General features: G+C 42.7%; 1 protein-coding gene across 13 annotated transcripts in view; it reads left to right on the top strand.

Moving 5' to 3' along the window:
- The window catches only part of LOC127008406 (peripheral plasma membrane protein CASK-like), a 165,875-nt gene that overhangs the window by 81,960 nt on the left and 66,471 nt on the right, over positions 1-17,444 (top strand). For all 13 annotated transcript variants that reach the window (XM_050880531.1, XM_050880529.1, XM_050880525.1 and 10 more), the window contains one exon: positions 12,126-12,317. In XM_050880531.1, coding sequence (XP_050736488.1) covers positions 12,126-12,317 — 192 coding nt within the window. The remainder of the gene's footprint in view (positions 1-12,125; positions 12,318-17,444) is intronic.

Below are 17,444 nucleotides of genomic sequence, written 5' to 3'. Positions count from 1 at the left end.
TAGAAAATGAAAATGGTGGAAAGGAAGAAAACAAAATAAAGGAAGAAGGGAAGGATATAGTAAGAAGGAAAGGAAAGGGAAGTAAAGGAAAATATAGGAAAACAAGGGAAAGAAGAGTGACGAAAAAGGAGATGAAATAAAAGAAGGTAAGAATTAAAGAAAAAATAGAAGGATAAAGAAAAAAAGCAGAAAAGAGGAGGAGGAGGAGGAGGAAGGGAAGGTCACACTCCGGCAATGTTGTGAGATGGAAGATGTTGATGAATGGTCACCTCCTCCCCTCCTCCTCCTCCTCCTCCTCCTCCTTCTGCTCCTCCTCCTCATCCTTCATTTCCTTTCCTTACTTTCCGGGTCGTCTTTTGATTCGTTTTTTCTATGGAGGAGGAAGAAGAGGAGGAGGAGGAGGAGATAGAGAAGAGTCATCCACGTGCAAACATTGGATTGGATTCCTTCCGCTAGTTTCTCCTCCTCCTCCTCCTCCTCCTCCTCCTCCTCCTCCTCCTCCTCCTCCTCCTCCTCTTTCTGTTGTGGATGTGATCAAGTATCTTCCCTCCCTTTGATCTCTCTCTCTCTCTCTCTCTCTCTCTCTCTCTCTCTCTCTCTCTCTCTCTCTCTCTCTCTCTCTCTCTCTCTCTCTCTCTCTCTCTCTCTCTCTCTCTCTCTCTCTCTCTCTCATTGATATTCTGCTGTCTACATATATTTAGGAAGAAAGGAAGGAAGGAAGAATAGAAGGAAGGAAGGAAGGAGAGAAGAAAGAAAGGGAGGAAGGAAGGAAGGAGGGAAGAAAGGGAGAAAGAGGAAATGGAGGGAGAATTGGTTATATGGAGGAGGAGGAGGAAGAAGAGAGAATAAAGTGAATAGGAAGGAGAGAGAGAGAGAGAGAGAGAGAGAGAGAGAAACTGACATTCACTTCCAATAGGTCATTTCTGAGCCATTCCTTTCTCCTCCTCCTCCTCCTCCTCCTCCTCCTCCTCCTCTTTATACAGTGAAGGACTCTTACTTATCCTTACAAAGATCTTCCTCTTACCTTCCTTCCTATGTCCTTAATGTATCACCTCTTCCTCTCCTCTTCCTTCCCCTCCTCCTCTTCTATTCTTCTTCTTCTTTATTCTTTATTCCTCCTCCTCTTTTATTTTCTTCTTTATTTGCTTCTTATTCCTTATCTTCTTTTTGTCTTCCTTTTCCTCTTCGTTCTTCTCCTTTTTCTTCTTTCTACTTCATTTTCCGTTTTCATATAATTCAGGCATCTCCTCCTCTTCCTCCTCCCCCATTACTATTCTCTCTCCGTTTCCTCCAAGCCTCTTAAAAATTCCTCTCACGTCCCTCTTATAGTTAAAAGAATTTGTTATTTTACTTTGTCCATGGAGAGAGAGAGAGAGAGAGAGAGAGAGAGAGAGAGAGAGCATCTGTATTGATCACTAAAACTCTCCATTGCCAACTTTGATTGAATTCGAAGTTATCAATACGTGTGTGTGTGTGTGTGTGTGTGTGTGTGTGTGTGTGTGTGTGTGTGTGTGTGTGTGTGTGTTGGCCAGTGATTTATGTTCCCGGTCTGCACACACACACACACCTACAAATTATGGCCTGTGTGTGTGTGTGTGTGTGTGTGTGTGTGTGTGTGTGTCCGCTGGTTTGTGTTACAGTAATGCGAGAGCAAAACAACAACAACAACAACAACAACAACCTAATGAATATGCAGGAGAGAGAGAGAGAGAGAGAGAGAGTACCCAGCTTACAACCCGTAACAGAGGGAGGAAGAGGAAGAGGAGGAGGAGGAGGAGGAGGAGGAAGAGGAATACCCAGAAATAACGGACAACCCAAAATAAAATAAAATAAAAATGTAGAAAGAATGAGAAAATAAAAAGAAAAAGAAAATGACTAAGAAATACGAATAATGAGAAATAATATGACAAGAAAATTAAAAGAAATGGAAAGAGGAAAATTAGGAGGAGGAGGAGGAGGAAGAGGAAGAAGAAGGAGGAGAAGAAGTTAAACGCCGAATAGCATTAAAGTTAAGAAAGAAAAAAAAACTTAAATCTTCATCCCACATAACTTCCTCCTCCTCCTCCTCCTCCTCTTCCTCCTTCTTTTCCTCTCATCCTCAAGTTCAGCGTTGTCACGGAGGAAAAGGAGTGAGAAATGGAAGGGGAGAGAGAGAGAGAGAGAGAGAGATAGGTAATGAGTCTTCTCTCTCACCTGTGTTGCCATGGTGACGGTGTGTGTGTGTGTGTATGTGTAGAATGATATTGTCCTCAATTTCCCTCTCTCTCTCTCTCTCTCTCTCTCTCTCTCTCTCTCTCTCTCTCTCTCTCTCTCTCTCTCTCTCTCTCTCTCTCTCTCTCTCTCTCTCTCTCTCTCTCTCTCTCTCTCTCATCCTATTTTCCTCGCCCGGCTTTTGCTCAAATCTTCCTTCCTCCTATGATTGCCTCCTCCTCCTCCTCCTCCTCTTCCTCTTCCTCCTCCTCCTCCTCCTCCTTCAATTTGTCCTTTCATTCACGCCTTTCCTTTATCTCATTTTCTCTTATATTTTGGATTCTCTTGGATAGATTTCGATCCTCCTCTTCCTCCTCTTCCTCTTCCTCCTTCTGCTCTTCCCTTTCTTCCTCCTCCTCTTCAGTCTTTTTCCCCATTTCTTGCGTCTTCTCTGTCTTTCATTTTTCACCCAATTTCCTTCCATTTCCTTCTCCTCACCTCTCCCCCTCCTCCTCCTCCTCCTCCTCCTCCTCCTCCTCTTCTTCCTGTCTCCTCCTTCACTCCTACCTGCCTCCTCTTCTCCTACTTTACCTCCCTCCACCTCCATTCCTTCAGTTTGGAGGAGGAGGAAAAGAGGAGAGAGAAGAAAGGAGAAGGATAAGAAAATAATAAGAGGAGGAAGAGGAAGAGGAAGAGGAGGAGGAAGAAAGGAAGTTGAAGGAATAGGAACAAGATACAATAGAAGAAGGAGGAAAAAAAGAAATAGAAGAGAGATATGTAATAAGAGGAGAAAGAGGGTGAGAACAGAGAGAAGGAGAAAGAGTAAAAGAAAGTTAAAAATCAAAATAAAATGTCTAATGAAGACGAAAAAAAGTTAAAAAAAAGAGAAAGAAATGAGGAGAATAATGAGGCTTCGAAGCAGTGAAAAATAAAGCTTCAGTGAGAGAGAGAGAGAGAGAGAGAGAGAGAGAGAGAATCTTCACTCGAGTATCGTATTCCGGTGGGCGAGAGAGAGAAAAAGAGAAAGAGGTAATATTTTTGTCTTCTCGTAATTTAATTTTTAGGGTAATTAGAAGGTTATTACTGCCTCTTAATTGCTCCTCTTTGTGGTTTTGTGGAGTTTAATTCTTCTTATTTTTTTTTAAGGAGAAATTATGAGTAGTTAAATTAGCCCTCTGATGACTGGTGGGTTACTTTCTCTCTCTCTCTCTCTCTCTCTCTCTCTCTCTCTCTCTCTCTCTCTCTCTCTCTCTCTCTCTCTCTCTCTCTCTCTCTCTCTCTCTCTCTCTCTCTCTATCTATCTATCTATCTATCTTTTTGGTATTATATTTATTCTTTGTGTCCTTCCTTTCTTCATCCCTTTCTTCTTTTCTTTCTCTTTCTTTCTTCATTCGTATTTTTCTTCATTCATTATTTTCTTTCCTTCCTGCCTTCCTTCCTTTCTTCTTCTCTTCCTTTCATTCTGCATTCGTATTTTTCTTCATGCTTTCTTTTCTCTCCTTCCTTCCTTCCTTTCTTCTTCTTCTCTTCCTCCAATCCTTCATTCCCTATTTCCTTCCTTCCTTTCCTTTCTCCCTTTCCTTCAGTCTTTCTTTTCTTCCTTCCTTTCTTCCTTCCTTCCATCTTTTTTTTCCTTTCTACCATTTTTCTTATCTTCCTTCCTTCCTTCCTTTCTCCCTTTCCTTCAGTCTTTCTTCCTTCCTTCCTTTCTTCCTTCCTTCCTTCCTTCCTTCCTCCCTTCCTTCCTTTAAATCCCTCTTTGCTTTATACCATCTCGCTGCCTCCAATCTCTTCAATAATTTTCCAATACTCTCTCTCTCTCTCTCTCTCTCTCTCTCTCTCTCTCTCTCTCTCTCTCTCTCTCTCTCTCTCTCTCTCTCTCTCTCTCTCTCTCTCGTACATTCTTTTTAATTAACCTAAAATATGTTCCTCTTTAATTTCTTCTTTATCTTCCTTATCTTTCCTCTTCCTCCTTTCTTCCTCTTTGCCTTATTCCTTTCTTTCGTTTCTCTTTTATTCTCTTTGTTTACTCTTTCGCTATTATTTTGTTATATTTTCATCCATTCTTTCTTTCTCTGTTATTTTCTACATTTTTTCTCTTTTTCTCTTTCTTTATTTCGTCTTTTTTTCTCTCTTTGTTTATTCCTTCCTTCCTTTGCCCTTTTTCTTCCTTCCTTCCTTCCTTCCTTCCCTTTCTCTTCCTTTCGTTTTCTACATGTTTTTCTCTTTTCTTTCTTTATTTCGTCTTTTTTCTCTCTTCGTTTATTCCTTCCTCCGTTCCTTCCTTCCTTCCTTCCTTCCTCCTCCTCTCTCCATCTGTTTCCTTTCCTTTGTTTCCCTCCCTTTGTTTCCTCATCCCATTCACGTCTCATTTATCAACATTTTCTTCTCTCCTCCTTTCTCTTCCTTTCTCCTCCTTTCATGCTTTCCTTCTTCCTTTATTCATTGCATCTTCCTGCCTCCCATAATTCTCCTCCTCCTCCTCCTCCTCTTCTCTCTCTCTCTCTCTCTCTCTCTCTCTCTCTCTCTCTCTCTCTCTCTCTCTCTCTCTCTCTCTCTCTCTCTCTCTCTCTCTCTCTCTCTCTCTCTCTCTCTCTCTCTCTCTCTCTCTCTCTCTCTCTCTCTCTCTTACCTCCTTCATCATTCCTCCCTTTCTCTCCTCCTCTTCTCTCCCTTTCCCATTTATCTTTCCTCCCCTTTCTCTCCTTTATCTTGGTTCTCATTTATTTCCTTTCCTTCATACCTTCCTTTCTCTTTTTCTTTCCTCTCGTCTCTTTCTTTCTCTTCCTTCTTTCCTCCCCCTTCTCTTCCTCTCTCCCTCCTTTCTCTTTCCTTCTCACTTAATTTCTTTCCATTCTTCTTCCTCCTCCTTCTCCTTCTCCTCCTCCTCCTCCTCTGGGTATTGAAGCTGTATTCGAGAAAGAGAGAGAGAGAGAGAGAGAGAGAGAGAGAGAGACCATTGGGATATCGCCACAAAAACAAGATTAAAAAAAAGACCAAAAAAAGCCACAAATTCATTCCCCTTTCGTGTTCTGAACCAGTATTTGCCTTTGTTGTTGTTGTTGTTGTTTTCTGTTTTGATTCCATTGTTTCATTAGCATTTCAGGGACTCATGTTTGTTCGTATGTTCGTGTGTTTGTTTACTTGTTTATTTTTTTTTTGGGGGGGGGGGAAGAAAGGGTTAAGGCGAGGCTGGATGTTGTTTACTCCTGTTTTGTTTTTTCTTTTCATTCTTTTAATTATCTTTTCTTTCATTCATTTCCCATTTTTATTTTTTCTCTGTTTAGTCCTGATTTTTTTATCCTCCTTTTCATTCACTTTTCTTTCAATTCTTTTTATTTTCTCTCACTTCCTTCGCCTCCTTGTTTGTTTAGCCTTGTTTCTTCCTCTTCCTCTCCATCCTTTTCTCTTTTTTCTTTCCTTTTTATTCCCTCTATTTTCTCTCTCTCCCTTCGCCTCCTTCTTTGTTTACACAGTTTCTTCTTCTTCCTTTTCATTCTTTTCTATTCCTTCTATATCCTCTCTCTCTCTCTCTCTCTCTCTCTCTCTCTCTCTCTCTCTCTCTCTCTCTCTCTCTCTCTCTCTCTCTCTCTCTCTCTCTCTCTCTCTCTCTTCGTCTCTTCTTTGTTTAGTCCTGTTTCCTCTCTTCCCTTTTTCTTTCTTCTCTCACTTCGATTCTTATTCGTTTCTCTCCCTCACCTCCTCTTCTCCCCCTCTTTGCTCTTCCACACCGATTTACGAAGAGAGGAGAAAGAGAAGGAGGAGGAAGAGAAGGATAATAGAAAGCAGGCATAAAATAGAAATTAATAAGGTAGAATAAATGAAAAGAAAGTAAAAGAATGAAAAACAAGGAAAAGGAGAATAAAAGAGAGGAACAAACACCGAAAATGGGAGATAAAATAAATGAAAAGAGGATTGATATTAAAAGACTAACAGAAGATGAAGAAGAAGAGGAAGAATAAAAAAGAGGAGAGGGAGAAGATTAGGAGAAAGAGGAGAAGGTAACTCGGACTTGATAACAAAGAAAAAAGAAGAAAGTTGAAAAGAGTGGAGGAGGAGGAGGAAGAAGAAGAGGGGGAAGAAGATAGTTCATTCTCCTCTTAATATCGCAAGTGGATGGTCCCTCTCATCATTATCACCTCTCTTCATCATCTTTACACACTCCTTTCTCTTCTCCTCCTCCTCCTCCTCCTCCTCCTCCTCCTCTTCCACCCCTGCACCCCTTCCCCGCCTCCTCCGTTCTCTTCTTTTCGCAAATTTGGCAGGGAAAAATGAGAGCATTGATAAAGAGGGGAGAGAGGAGGAGAAGGAGAGAGGAAGAGAAGGAGAAGGAGGAGGAGGAGAAAAGGAAGAAGACGAAAAACAAGAACTAGGAGACAGAAGAAAGAGGAGGATAGAAAAACAAGAACAGAGATAAAGAAAGGAAGAAACACCAAAGAAAACAAGAAAAAAAAGAAGAAAAAAAAGAGTGGACAAAGAAGAGAAACAGAGGATAGAACTCAAAACCACAGCTATCATATAAGGTCAAGGCTATTTGGGAAGTATCGACCCACCAACCCACCTCGTGACGTACGTATATATTCGACCGCTGAGTGGCCAAGGAGCGCGAGTAATAGCCAATCAGTACACCCCATTTCCGGACCCATTGATAAAGCCAGGTGTGGGTGTAGGTGTGTATAGGTGCGTAGGGACGTTGACAGGTGTGTGTGAGGGAGGGGAAGGGGAAGGGGAGGAAGGTATTAGTGAATGAGGTGATATGAAGGAGGATGAGAGTAAGAGAAAATAACGAGGGATGGAGATTGAGGAGATTTGGATGCTGGGTTGTGAGTGAGAGGGGAAAAGAAGGAGGAGGAGGAGGAGCTGAGAGATACAGAAGGAAGAGAATGGAAGAGAGGAAAGGAAGAGGAGAAGAAGAGTAGAAAGAGAAGGAGGAGGAGGTAGTTACAAAGGAGGATTAGATGAAGAAGAATGAGGAGGGGGAGGAAGAAGAGGAAATATTAAAGGAGGAAAAGGGAGGAATATAAACTGGTTGGAGAGAGAGAGAGAGAGAGAGAGAGAGAGAGAACAGGTGTGTGAGAGGGCAGGTGTAGTTTGCAGCAGGTGGAGGGAATGTGTACGTGATGGAGGAGGAGGAGGAGGAAGTGGAGGAGGAGGAGGGAAACAAAAGATACTGTGGAAATATTCTAGTTTCTTTTTCCTCTCAATTTCTATTCCTTTTTTATCTTCCTTTCCTCTTCGCTTTCTTTTTCCTTCCTATCTTCCTCTCTTTATTTTTCCTTCCTTTCTAATTCCCTTCCTCTTTCCGTTCCCTCAATCCTCAATCACTTCTTTCCTCCTCTTCCTCCTCCTCCTCCTCCTTTTGACTGTATGGATGGAGAAATTACCTTTGAGAGAGAGGAAATGAAGAAGGGAAAGAGGGAAGGAAGGAAGGAAGGAAGGAAGAAGGGAAGGAATAAAGGAAAGAGGGAAGGAGGGAACTTGGAAACGAGAATGACAGAGGAAATTATGTTGAAGAAAAAAAGGAGAAAGTGTAAATAAGAGAGAGAATTTGAAAGGTCAGAATCAATATGGGGACGTCTTTTGTGCGAGGGCTAATGTTTGTTCGTTCGTCTGTTTGTTAGTTTGTCGATACAGCGAAGCGATTTCAATTTGATTTTACCGACCGATAATTTTTTTTTTCTGTAATATCATTTTTTTTTTTTTATCGCTCTCGATCTCGTTCTCTCTAACTATGAATAATTTTTTTACCGTTTATTTATTTTATTTATTTATCAGATCGTAAATTTTCATATATACTTTTTTTTTTAATTTATGTTCATCCGCTGTTGGTGTGCGGGCTATTTTGCGAACATACGAACACACTCACGCTATTTTTTTTTTTTTCATGTTTTAAGTTGTGTTTTTTATTCATTCGTTCATGTCACGCTTCGTCATGTCAAGTCTCACTCATGTCAAGTTCTCAGTCAAGTCACTTTTCACTCACGTCAAGTGTCACCCATGTCACGTCTTACTCATGTCTCGTCTCAGTCATGTCACGTCTCACTCATGTCACGTATCAGTCATGTCACGTCTCACTCATGTCACGTATCAGTCATGTCACGTCTCACTCATGTCACGTATCAGTCATGTCACGTCTCACTCATGTCACGTATCAGTCATGTCACGTCTCACTCATGTCAAGTCGCAGTCATGTCGTGTTCCATCCTTCGCTCACTTCACTTTTTCATTTTTTCACTCAGTTTTCATACAGACTTTCACTCCTTATAATAGTGTTTCTTTCACTCTATCTCATTCCCTTCCCTGTCTCTCTCTTCCTTACCCTAATTATCTTCTATTCCTGTGTATATCGTCCCCTTCTCTATCAGTCTAATCAATCTCGTTTCCTTAGCCCTCTTTTTTCCCCTTCACTTCACTTCACTTTTCATTTCACTTCACTTCACCTTATTCTCTTCACTTTTCTTCCCTATCTCTTTTGAATCTCTAAATTTCCTTATTCTCCTTCCCTTCCCTTCACTTCACTTCACTTCACTCCATTCTCTTCACTTCCCTTCCCTATCTTTTAAATCTCTAAATTCCCTCACTCACCTTCACTTCCCTTCATTCTTTTCTCCTCTCCTCTCGCTCTTTCTTCTTTGTGTATATCTCCTTCCCTCACTCTCTTCCTCCTTTCCCTTCCTTTCCCTTCCCTTCCCTTCACTAACAACTTCGCATGGGCACGTGTATTGAAGACCACTCATGGCTATAATAGTATGTCTGTTTAGCCACACACACACACACACACACACACACACACACACACACGATGTAGAGTTGAGTTTCACGGCATCTGAATTGCTCTTTCACACACACACACACATGTCTTACGTACTTAATATGTCTTGTTTATCTTGCTTACAAATTGACTGATTGATTGATTTTGCTTCCTCTTGCTAATGATGACTATGATGATGCTGGTGATGCTGTGGCTGATGTTGACGATGATGATGAAATGCTTTATATATATATGAATGTGTAATATTTCTTATCTTTATTTGTGTGACTAAAAATATATATTGCTATGATAGTATATTAGAATTTGCCACTTGCTATTATTATTATCATTATTATTATTACTATTATTATTATTTTTATTATTATTATTATTATTATTATTATTGCTAGTTGGTTTGAGAGAAATAATAATGTTACTGTTGTGTTTGTCTAATGAATTTTGCTGTAGGTTATAATAGCGTGGTGTGTGAGTGTGTGTGTGTGTGTGTGTGTGTGTGTGTGTGTGTGTGTGTGTGTGTGTGTGGTTTGTATACTAAAAAAGGCATGTTACCTTCTTCTCTGGTATGTCTTGTTCTCTTTGACTAATCTATTCTTCCTTAACATCTGGCATTATTTTTTTTACTGCTACACACATCTCCACTCCTCCTCCTCCTCCTCCTCCTCCACCACCTCCTCCACCTTATTCGTATTGCAGAGTTGATTTACACCTTCCATTCCCTTTGTCCCTGTAAGCTTATGACCACCACCACCACCACTCATGTTAATAATAGTAGTAGTAACTCCACCTCCACTCCTATTCCTTTATCCACCACAACCACTACCACCACCAATGATAATAACAATAGTAGTAATAACTCCACCTCCACTCATCCCTGTATCCACCACCACCACCACTACCACCACTCATGTTAATAATAGTAGTAGTAGTAGTAACTCCACCTCTACTCCTATCCCTGAATCCACCACCACCACCACTACCACTACCACCACTCATGTTAATAATAATAGTAGTAGTAGTAAGTCCACCTCCACCTCTATCCCTGTATCCACCACCACTACCACCACCACCGCCACCACCACCACCCCCACCACCACAATCACCACCACCACCACCACTTGTTAGATTAAAAAAGAGACGGATTGATGGACGGACAGATAAATTGGACTTTGAAATGTTTATAATGGAGGCCAAAAAGATGAAATACTGATGTTCAAATTATCGTCAAAAAACTCATGCATTAAATGACGGACGGGAAATTAATTTGTGATTCGAGTTTGTGATAAAAAAATATTATTAATGTTGGTGGCAATATTTTTTCACCTTTTTTTATTGAATTATTATTATTATTATTATTATTATTATTATTATTATTAATATGTCCATCCGTTCAATCCACAATCTCAATCCTCCCTTCTCTCCTTCTTCTTCCTCCTCTTCTTCCTCCTCCTCTTCCTTCTTTCCTCCTCTCCTCCTCCTCTTCCTTCCCCCAGCACACTACCCTCTTCATAGCCACAATCTCCACCTCCTCCTCCTCCTCCTCCTCCTCCTCCTTACATCTGTTATTTCCTCATCATCTCCCCTCTTTTTCATATATATATTATGTGTATTTGTGTTGTATTTGTTTATATTTATTTTTGTTTTGTTTATTTTCTGTGACGTTATTTTTTCCAGGTATTTTTTATTATTTTTTTTATTGTATGTTTTTATTAAATTTATATTGTGTTGTGTTATTTTATGTGTTCTTGTTATTGTTGTTATTGTTATGTTATATTCTTGTTTAGTTGTCCCTCCTCCTCCCCTTCTTCCTCATCACCACCAACACCATCACCACCACCATCGTTATCACCACTTTTATCACCGTCCTATTAACACAATTTCCTCACTTAACATTTGTCATTCTCCTCCTTTTATCTCTCCTTCCTTCCTTCCTTCCTTCCTTTCCTTCTTTCATCACAATTTTCCTTCCATCCCTCCTTTCCTTTCCTCCTCCCTTGTTCATTCCCACTCATTCCCTTCCATTCCTTCCTTCCTTCTTTCATTCCTCCCTTCCTTCTTTCCTTCCTTCCCTTCCTCCTTTCATCACATTCTTCCCTCCATCCCTCCTTTTCTTTCCTCCTCTCTTGTTCATTCCCACTCTCATTCCCTTCCATTCCCTTCCTTCCTCCCTTCCTTCCTTCCTTCCTTCCCTTCCTTCTTTCATCACATTCTTCCCTCCATCCCTTCTTTCCTTTCCTCCTCCCTTGTTCATTCCCACTCTCATTCCCTTCCATTCCCTTCCTTCCTTCTTTCATTCCTCCCTTCCTTCTTTCCTTCCTTCCCTTCCTTCTTTCATCACATTCTTCCCTCCATCCCTCCTTTTCTTTCCTCTCTTGTTCATTCCCTTCCATTCCTTCCTTCCTCCCTTCCTTCCTTCCTCCCCTCCCTCCCTTTCTTCCTCTCCTTCCTCCCTCCCTTCCGTCCATCCCATTCTTTCCTCCACTTTTTCCCTCCAGCATTTCCTCTCTCCTCATATAATGCATCGTGACTGTTTGTTCTTTCCTCCACCTCCTCCTCCTCCTCCTCCACCCCCTTCTCCTCCTCCTCCTCCACCACCCACCTCCACCACCACCCACCACCTCCACCCTAACTCAATCACCACCACCACTTTACCTCCCTACCACCACTCGACGTCCCCATAAAAAGCAAGTCAACACACACACACACACACACACACACACACACACACACACACACACACACTACACTTTAAACCCTTGCACTGTCCTCCTATGCTTGCCAACCCAACTACCATTTTTCACCACCATCACCACCACCACCACCACCACCACTACTATCATCACCACCACCAAACCTTCCAATCACCTCCCTGTTCTATTTTTTGCATGATATTCAAATTACACACCACCACCACCACCACTATCACCACCAATATACCTTACCCACCACCACCACCACCAGTAGAAACGCACCACCAATTCCTAACACCACCACCACCACTTCCACAACTATCACCCACTACTCCTCCTACTCCACTATACCCATTCAACCATCCTCCTCAACCAACCATCCACCTCCTCCTCCCGCCCCACCAGTAGCTCCCCGCCCTGGCTGCCTAACGGTGCTGTAGTGACTAACGGCCTCGTGTTCGCTGCCCATCCCCCAGGCGCTGCTACAGGCTCACGATGTGGTGGCCCATGAGGTGTACGGGGACGAGGCCATCCGCGTGACGCCGCCGCCGCTGCTGCCCTATCTCAACGGCGGTGACGAGGTGGACCCGGCCAACGGGGACGTGGACATGGAGAACATCACGAGGGTGCGTCTGGTCCAATTCCAGAAGAACTCAGACGAACCGATGGTAGGTCGCCTCACGCTGACTGACTCCCGCTGCCTTGTCCTGCTGCCTCCTCGCTGATTCCTTGCTCCTCCTGCCTTCTGCGTCCTTGCTAACTCCTTGCTCAATGCCTCCTGTGTCCCAGTTCATTCATATATTGGTTCATTGATGCCCTTCCTCTCCTTCCTTCCCTCCCTCGTCACTTCCCTTCCTTCCGTCCGTTTCAATCCTGCCTGTAGTTGTTTTTGGTATCCTTATCCTTGTTCTCCTTGTCCTTATCCTTGCTAGCTTTCTCATCCTTGTATGTATCCTCTCTTTCCTCTTCTCTTTCTCTCCTCATTCTCATCGTTTTCCTCCTCATCTTTCTTTTCATGTTCCTCCTTCAGACTAGTTTTGTGTTATCATCTTCCTCTTCCTCTCTGTCCTCCTCCTCCTCCTCCTCCTCCTCCTCCTCCTCCACACACCTGTCATCCTGTTCCTGGCAGGTGTAAGCGGATTCCACACACCTGTCACGACGTAGAACTCTCACTCTCGACGGTCCTGTTTTACTTTCCCTTTCTCTTTCCTCTTTCTTCTCCCCCCTCCTTCCTCTCCTTTCTTCTCTCTTTCTCTCTCTCCTCTCTTTGTCCTCTTTCTTCCTCTCCTTTCTCGTCTTCTCTCTCTTTTTCTCCCTTCCTTCCTTCTTTCGTCCTCCCTTCCTTCCCCCTCCCCTTCTCTCCCTCCATTCCCATTTCCAAGATCACATCTTCCCCCCATCCCGTACCTTACCTTCTCATATCCGACCCTTCTGCCCCCTTCCTGTAACCCATCCCCTTCCTTCCCTTCCCTTTCATACAAGACAAGGGGACACCATCACTTCCCATCTCCCATTTCAGTGTTGATTTCTACGCCCATCACTTCCTTACCGCATTCGTCTCTCCCTTCATGTCCCTTTCCCTTAAACTTAAACAAGAGAATGGGGAAGAAAGGAGACAAAAAATAAAACCCCATTCCTCCCCATCATCCATTTCCTTCCCATCCCCCATATCAATGTTAATTTTTACAACCATCACTGTCCCCTTCCCTTAAACCTCAACAAAAGAAATGGGAAGAAAGGAAACAGAAAAATAAACCCCCATTCCTCCCCATCATCCATTTCCTCCCCATCCCTAATTCCCTCCCATAGCAAGGTCATTTCCACACCCATCACCTGTTCTCATTAATTCACCTGTTGGGATTTCAGCGTCATTACCTCGCCGTCGTGTCCGCCAACGGTGAGTACCTGAGCGTGTTTACCTGTGCCCCTCTAATGGCCAGGTAGTCAGTCCTGAGAGCCGTGTAATTAGCGGTGTACCTGTCCCATACCTGTACTGTACCTGGATTTTTTGTATTTTTTAACGATATTCCTTGATTTTGAGAGTATGTATCGATTATTGTTCCTGGTTCTCCTTGTCCTCCATGTCCTCCTCCTCCTCGTCTTCATACCTGTACCTGGATTTTTTTTTTTTTTATTGTTCCTCGATTTTGAAGGTGTATATCGATTTTTATCCCTTGTTATTTTCCTCCTTCTATTCCTTCTCCTCCTCCTCCTCCTCCTCCTCCTCCTCCTCCTCCTCCATTCCATCTTATCCCATCCTCCCCCTCCTAGTCCCTCCTCCTCCTCCTCCTCCTCCTCCTCCTCCTCCTCTTCCATTCCTTGTTATCCTCCTACTCCTAATTCCTCTTCCTCCTTCTCCTACCCATCCTCCTCCTCCTCCTCTTCCTCTTCCTTGCCCCTTCATCCTTTTCCTTTTCCTTCCTCTCTCTTTCCTCGTCACCTTCACTCACCCTCACCTTCATACTCACCTCATGCCTCACCGAATATCACCTTCTTGAGCTCTGTCTGTCTGTCTGTCTGTGCTTTGTGGTCATATTTAACTTACTGAACTGTCTGTGTCTGTCTGTCTGTCTGTCTGTTTTTTCTTTAGTCATCTTTGTCTGTCTGTCTGCGTATGTGTGTCTTTCTTTAGTGATTTGTCTGTCTTTGTTCTGTCTTGTATATCTTTCTTATTTGTCATCTGTGTCTGTCTGTCCGTCTGTCTGGTCCATAATAGCGTCATTAGAGAGTTATGTTGCACTAATGATCCCCGACTCTTGTTTCTTCTTTATATTAATTACGTTGTTATTATTGACGTTATGTGTCGATGAAGTGCGTCACGCGATTAGAAAAAAAAAAGGCTATTCTTGCTATTGTTTGTTTTCTTTTGTTTCTGCTTTTTTTTTCTTTTGTTTTTATATTTCCAAAGTTCCTATTTATTTGTTTGTTTGTTTTTTGCATTCTTCTTAGTTAAAAAAAAGTGTCATTTCATTCTAGTTCTTGTTCTTGTTATTGTTTGCTGTTATTTATATTTCCAAAGTTGCTATTTATATATATTTTTTATCCTTTGCATTCTTCGTTAGTTAAAAAAAAAAAAGTTACATTCAAGTTCTCCTTCCTGTTATTGTTACTCTCGTTCTTCTTCTCCTCCTTCCAAAAGAAAAAAAGAAAGAATAAGAAAACAAAAGGTAAAACAAAGGAAAGAAAAAAAAGGAGTCAGGTAGGTGGGCCAGGTGTGTGTGTATGTGTGTGTGTGTGTGTGTGTGTGTGTGTGTGTGTGTGTGTGTGTGTTTTCCGGCGCACACAAATGATATATTAATGTGTTTTCTCAAGATGTATTTTCCCTTCCTACCACGACCCGAGCCTTCATCAGTCACCCCTACCCCCCGTTTTCTCTCCCCTTTCTTTCCTCCTTGCTCTTCTCTCCTTTCTCTCTCCCTTCTTCCCTCTTTCTTTACTTTTTCTTCCCTATCGCCTTGTTTCATCTCCTTTTTCTTCTCCTTTTCTTTCTCTTCCTTCATTCATTCATTCTTGCCATTTCCTCTCTCTCTCTCTCTCTCTCTCTCTCTCTCTCTCTCTCTCTCTCTCTCTCTCTCTCTCTCTCTCTCTCTCTCTCTCTCTCTCTCTCTCTCTCTCTCTCTCTCTCTCTCTCTCTCTCTTCTTGTCCTCTTTCTCCCTCTCCTTTCTCGTCTTCTCTCTCAACTTCTCTCTTTCTCTCCCTTCCTTCCTTCATTCGTTCTTGTCTCTTCCTTCCTCCTCCTCCTCCTCCTCCTCCTTCTCCTTTCTTCCTTCCTATTTTCCATCATATTCTTTCTTTATTCATTTTATTTCTTCCTCCACCTTTTGTTTACTTTCTCTCGAGGTAAACACTTCTATCAGACTCTCTCTCTCTCTCTCTCTCTCTCTCTCTCTCTCTCTCTCTCTCTCTCTCTCTCTCTCTCTCTCTCTCTCTCTCTCTCTCTCTCTCTCTCTCTCTCTCTCTCTCTCTCTCTCTCTCTCTCTCTCTCTCTCTCTCTCTCTCTCCATCGTTTCAAGGTCTATTTTTGGACTTTCATTTTCTCTCTCTCTCTCTCTCTCTCTCTCTCTCTCTCTCTCTCTCTCTCTCTCTCTCTCTCTCTCTCTCTCTCTCTCTCTCTCTCTCTTTCTTTTTATCTCCCTCTCTCCTTCCCTCTCTCTACATTAGCTAAATTTTCTCTCCATTTTCTCTTTCTCTCCGAATTCTCTCTTCTTTTTTCTCTCTCCTCCCTTCGCTTCCCTTCACATGATTTTCTCCTTCAGTTCTTTCCTCCTCCCATTTTCCTCTCCCTCTCTTTCTCTCACTTCCATTCTCTTTCTTTTTATTTTTGTTTTTACTCTCTCTCCCTCTCTCTCTCTCTCTCTCTCTCTCTCTCTCTCTCTCTCTCTCTCTCTCTCTCTCTCTCTCTCTCTCTCTCTCTCTCTCTCTCTCTCTCTCTCTCTCTCTCTCTCTCTCTCTCTCTCTCTCTCTCTCTCGTATTCCTTTCTCTACTTTTTCTTCCTTTTACTTTATTTTCTGTTTTTTTTATTATTTTCTTTCTTTTTTATTCTCCAAACATTCTCAAACATGGAACGCCTAACCTCACCTTTCCTGTTTGTTTGTTTGTTTGTTTGTTTACACTTTCTCTTTCTTTCTCTCTTTCTCCCTCTCTCCCTCACTCTTTTTCTCTTTCCTTCTGTTCAACATTTTTTTTTTTGCTTCTCTCTCTCTCTCTCTCTCTCTCTCTCTCTCTCTCTCTCTCTCTCTCTCTCTCTCTCTCTCTCTCTCTCTCTCTCTCTCTCTCTCTCTCTCTCTCTCTCTCTCTCTCTCTCTCTCTCTCTCTCTCTCTCTCTCTCTCTCTCTCTCTCTCTCTCTCTCTCTCCTTCCTACTTCATACATTCCTCCCAGTCATCACGCCTCCTCCTCCTCCTCCTCCTCCTCTTTCTCTGTTCATACACGTAAAATCCATTTGTGTGAGACGAGACCAAAAGTTGCGCCGAATGAGGAGGGGGAGGAGGAGGAAGAGGAAGAGGAAGAGGAAGAGGAAGAGGAGGAGGAGGAGGAGGAAAAACGGAGGAAGAAAGAGTAAGAGGAGGAGGAGGAATGAAGAAATGGCTGACGAAAAACATGAAAGGGAGGAGGAGGAGGAGGAGGAGGAGAAAAAGGATCAGGAGGAGGAGGAGGAGGAGAAAAAGGATCAGGAGGAGGAGGAGGAGGGGTAAAAGGGCAAGAGCATGAGAAGAAGGGAAAAGGAGGAGTAGGAGGAGGAGGAGGAAGAAAAAGAGGAGGAGGAGGAGATGGAGGAGGAGGAGAGAAATGTAATAACGCTTGAAAAATGTATGTTTGGTGCGTGAAGAATAGAGCGAGAGAGAGAGAGAGAGAGAGAGAGAGAGAGAGAGCGCGCAATATCCAGCATTACCCTTCGTTATTTTCTCTCCTACAAACTTTTTATTTCCTCTTCCGAATGCAAATAAACAACGCTCCTCCTCCTCCTTCTCCTCCTCTTCCTCCTCCTCCTCCTTCTCCTCCTCCTTCAGTATGAGAGGAAGTCCCATCACTCAACTTGGCCCATAATCTTACGTAACAAATCTCCTCCTCCTCCTCCTCCTCCTCCTCCTCCTCCTCTTCCTCCTCCTCGCCCTTTTCCTCTTACTGCTACATCTCATCACGTCTTGTATGTTGCTTCTAAATGAGGAAGAGGAGGAGGAGGAGGAGGAGGAGGAGGAGGAGGAGGAGGTCACTAGTTTGTCAAAGATGCTGAATCGGAAATCATATTCTTTGTGAGTCAAGCCTTCTCTCTCTCTCTCTCTCTCTCTCTCTC

The sequence above is a fragment of the Eriocheir sinensis genome, chromosome 37, assembly GCF_024679095.1.
Source record: "Eriocheir sinensis breed Jianghai 21 chromosome 37, ASM2467909v1, whole genome shotgun sequence".
Lineage (NCBI taxonomy): Eukaryota > Metazoa > Arthropoda > Malacostraca > Decapoda > Varunidae > Eriocheir > Eriocheir sinensis.
This window is presented reverse-complemented; position numbering and strand designations above follow the sequence as displayed.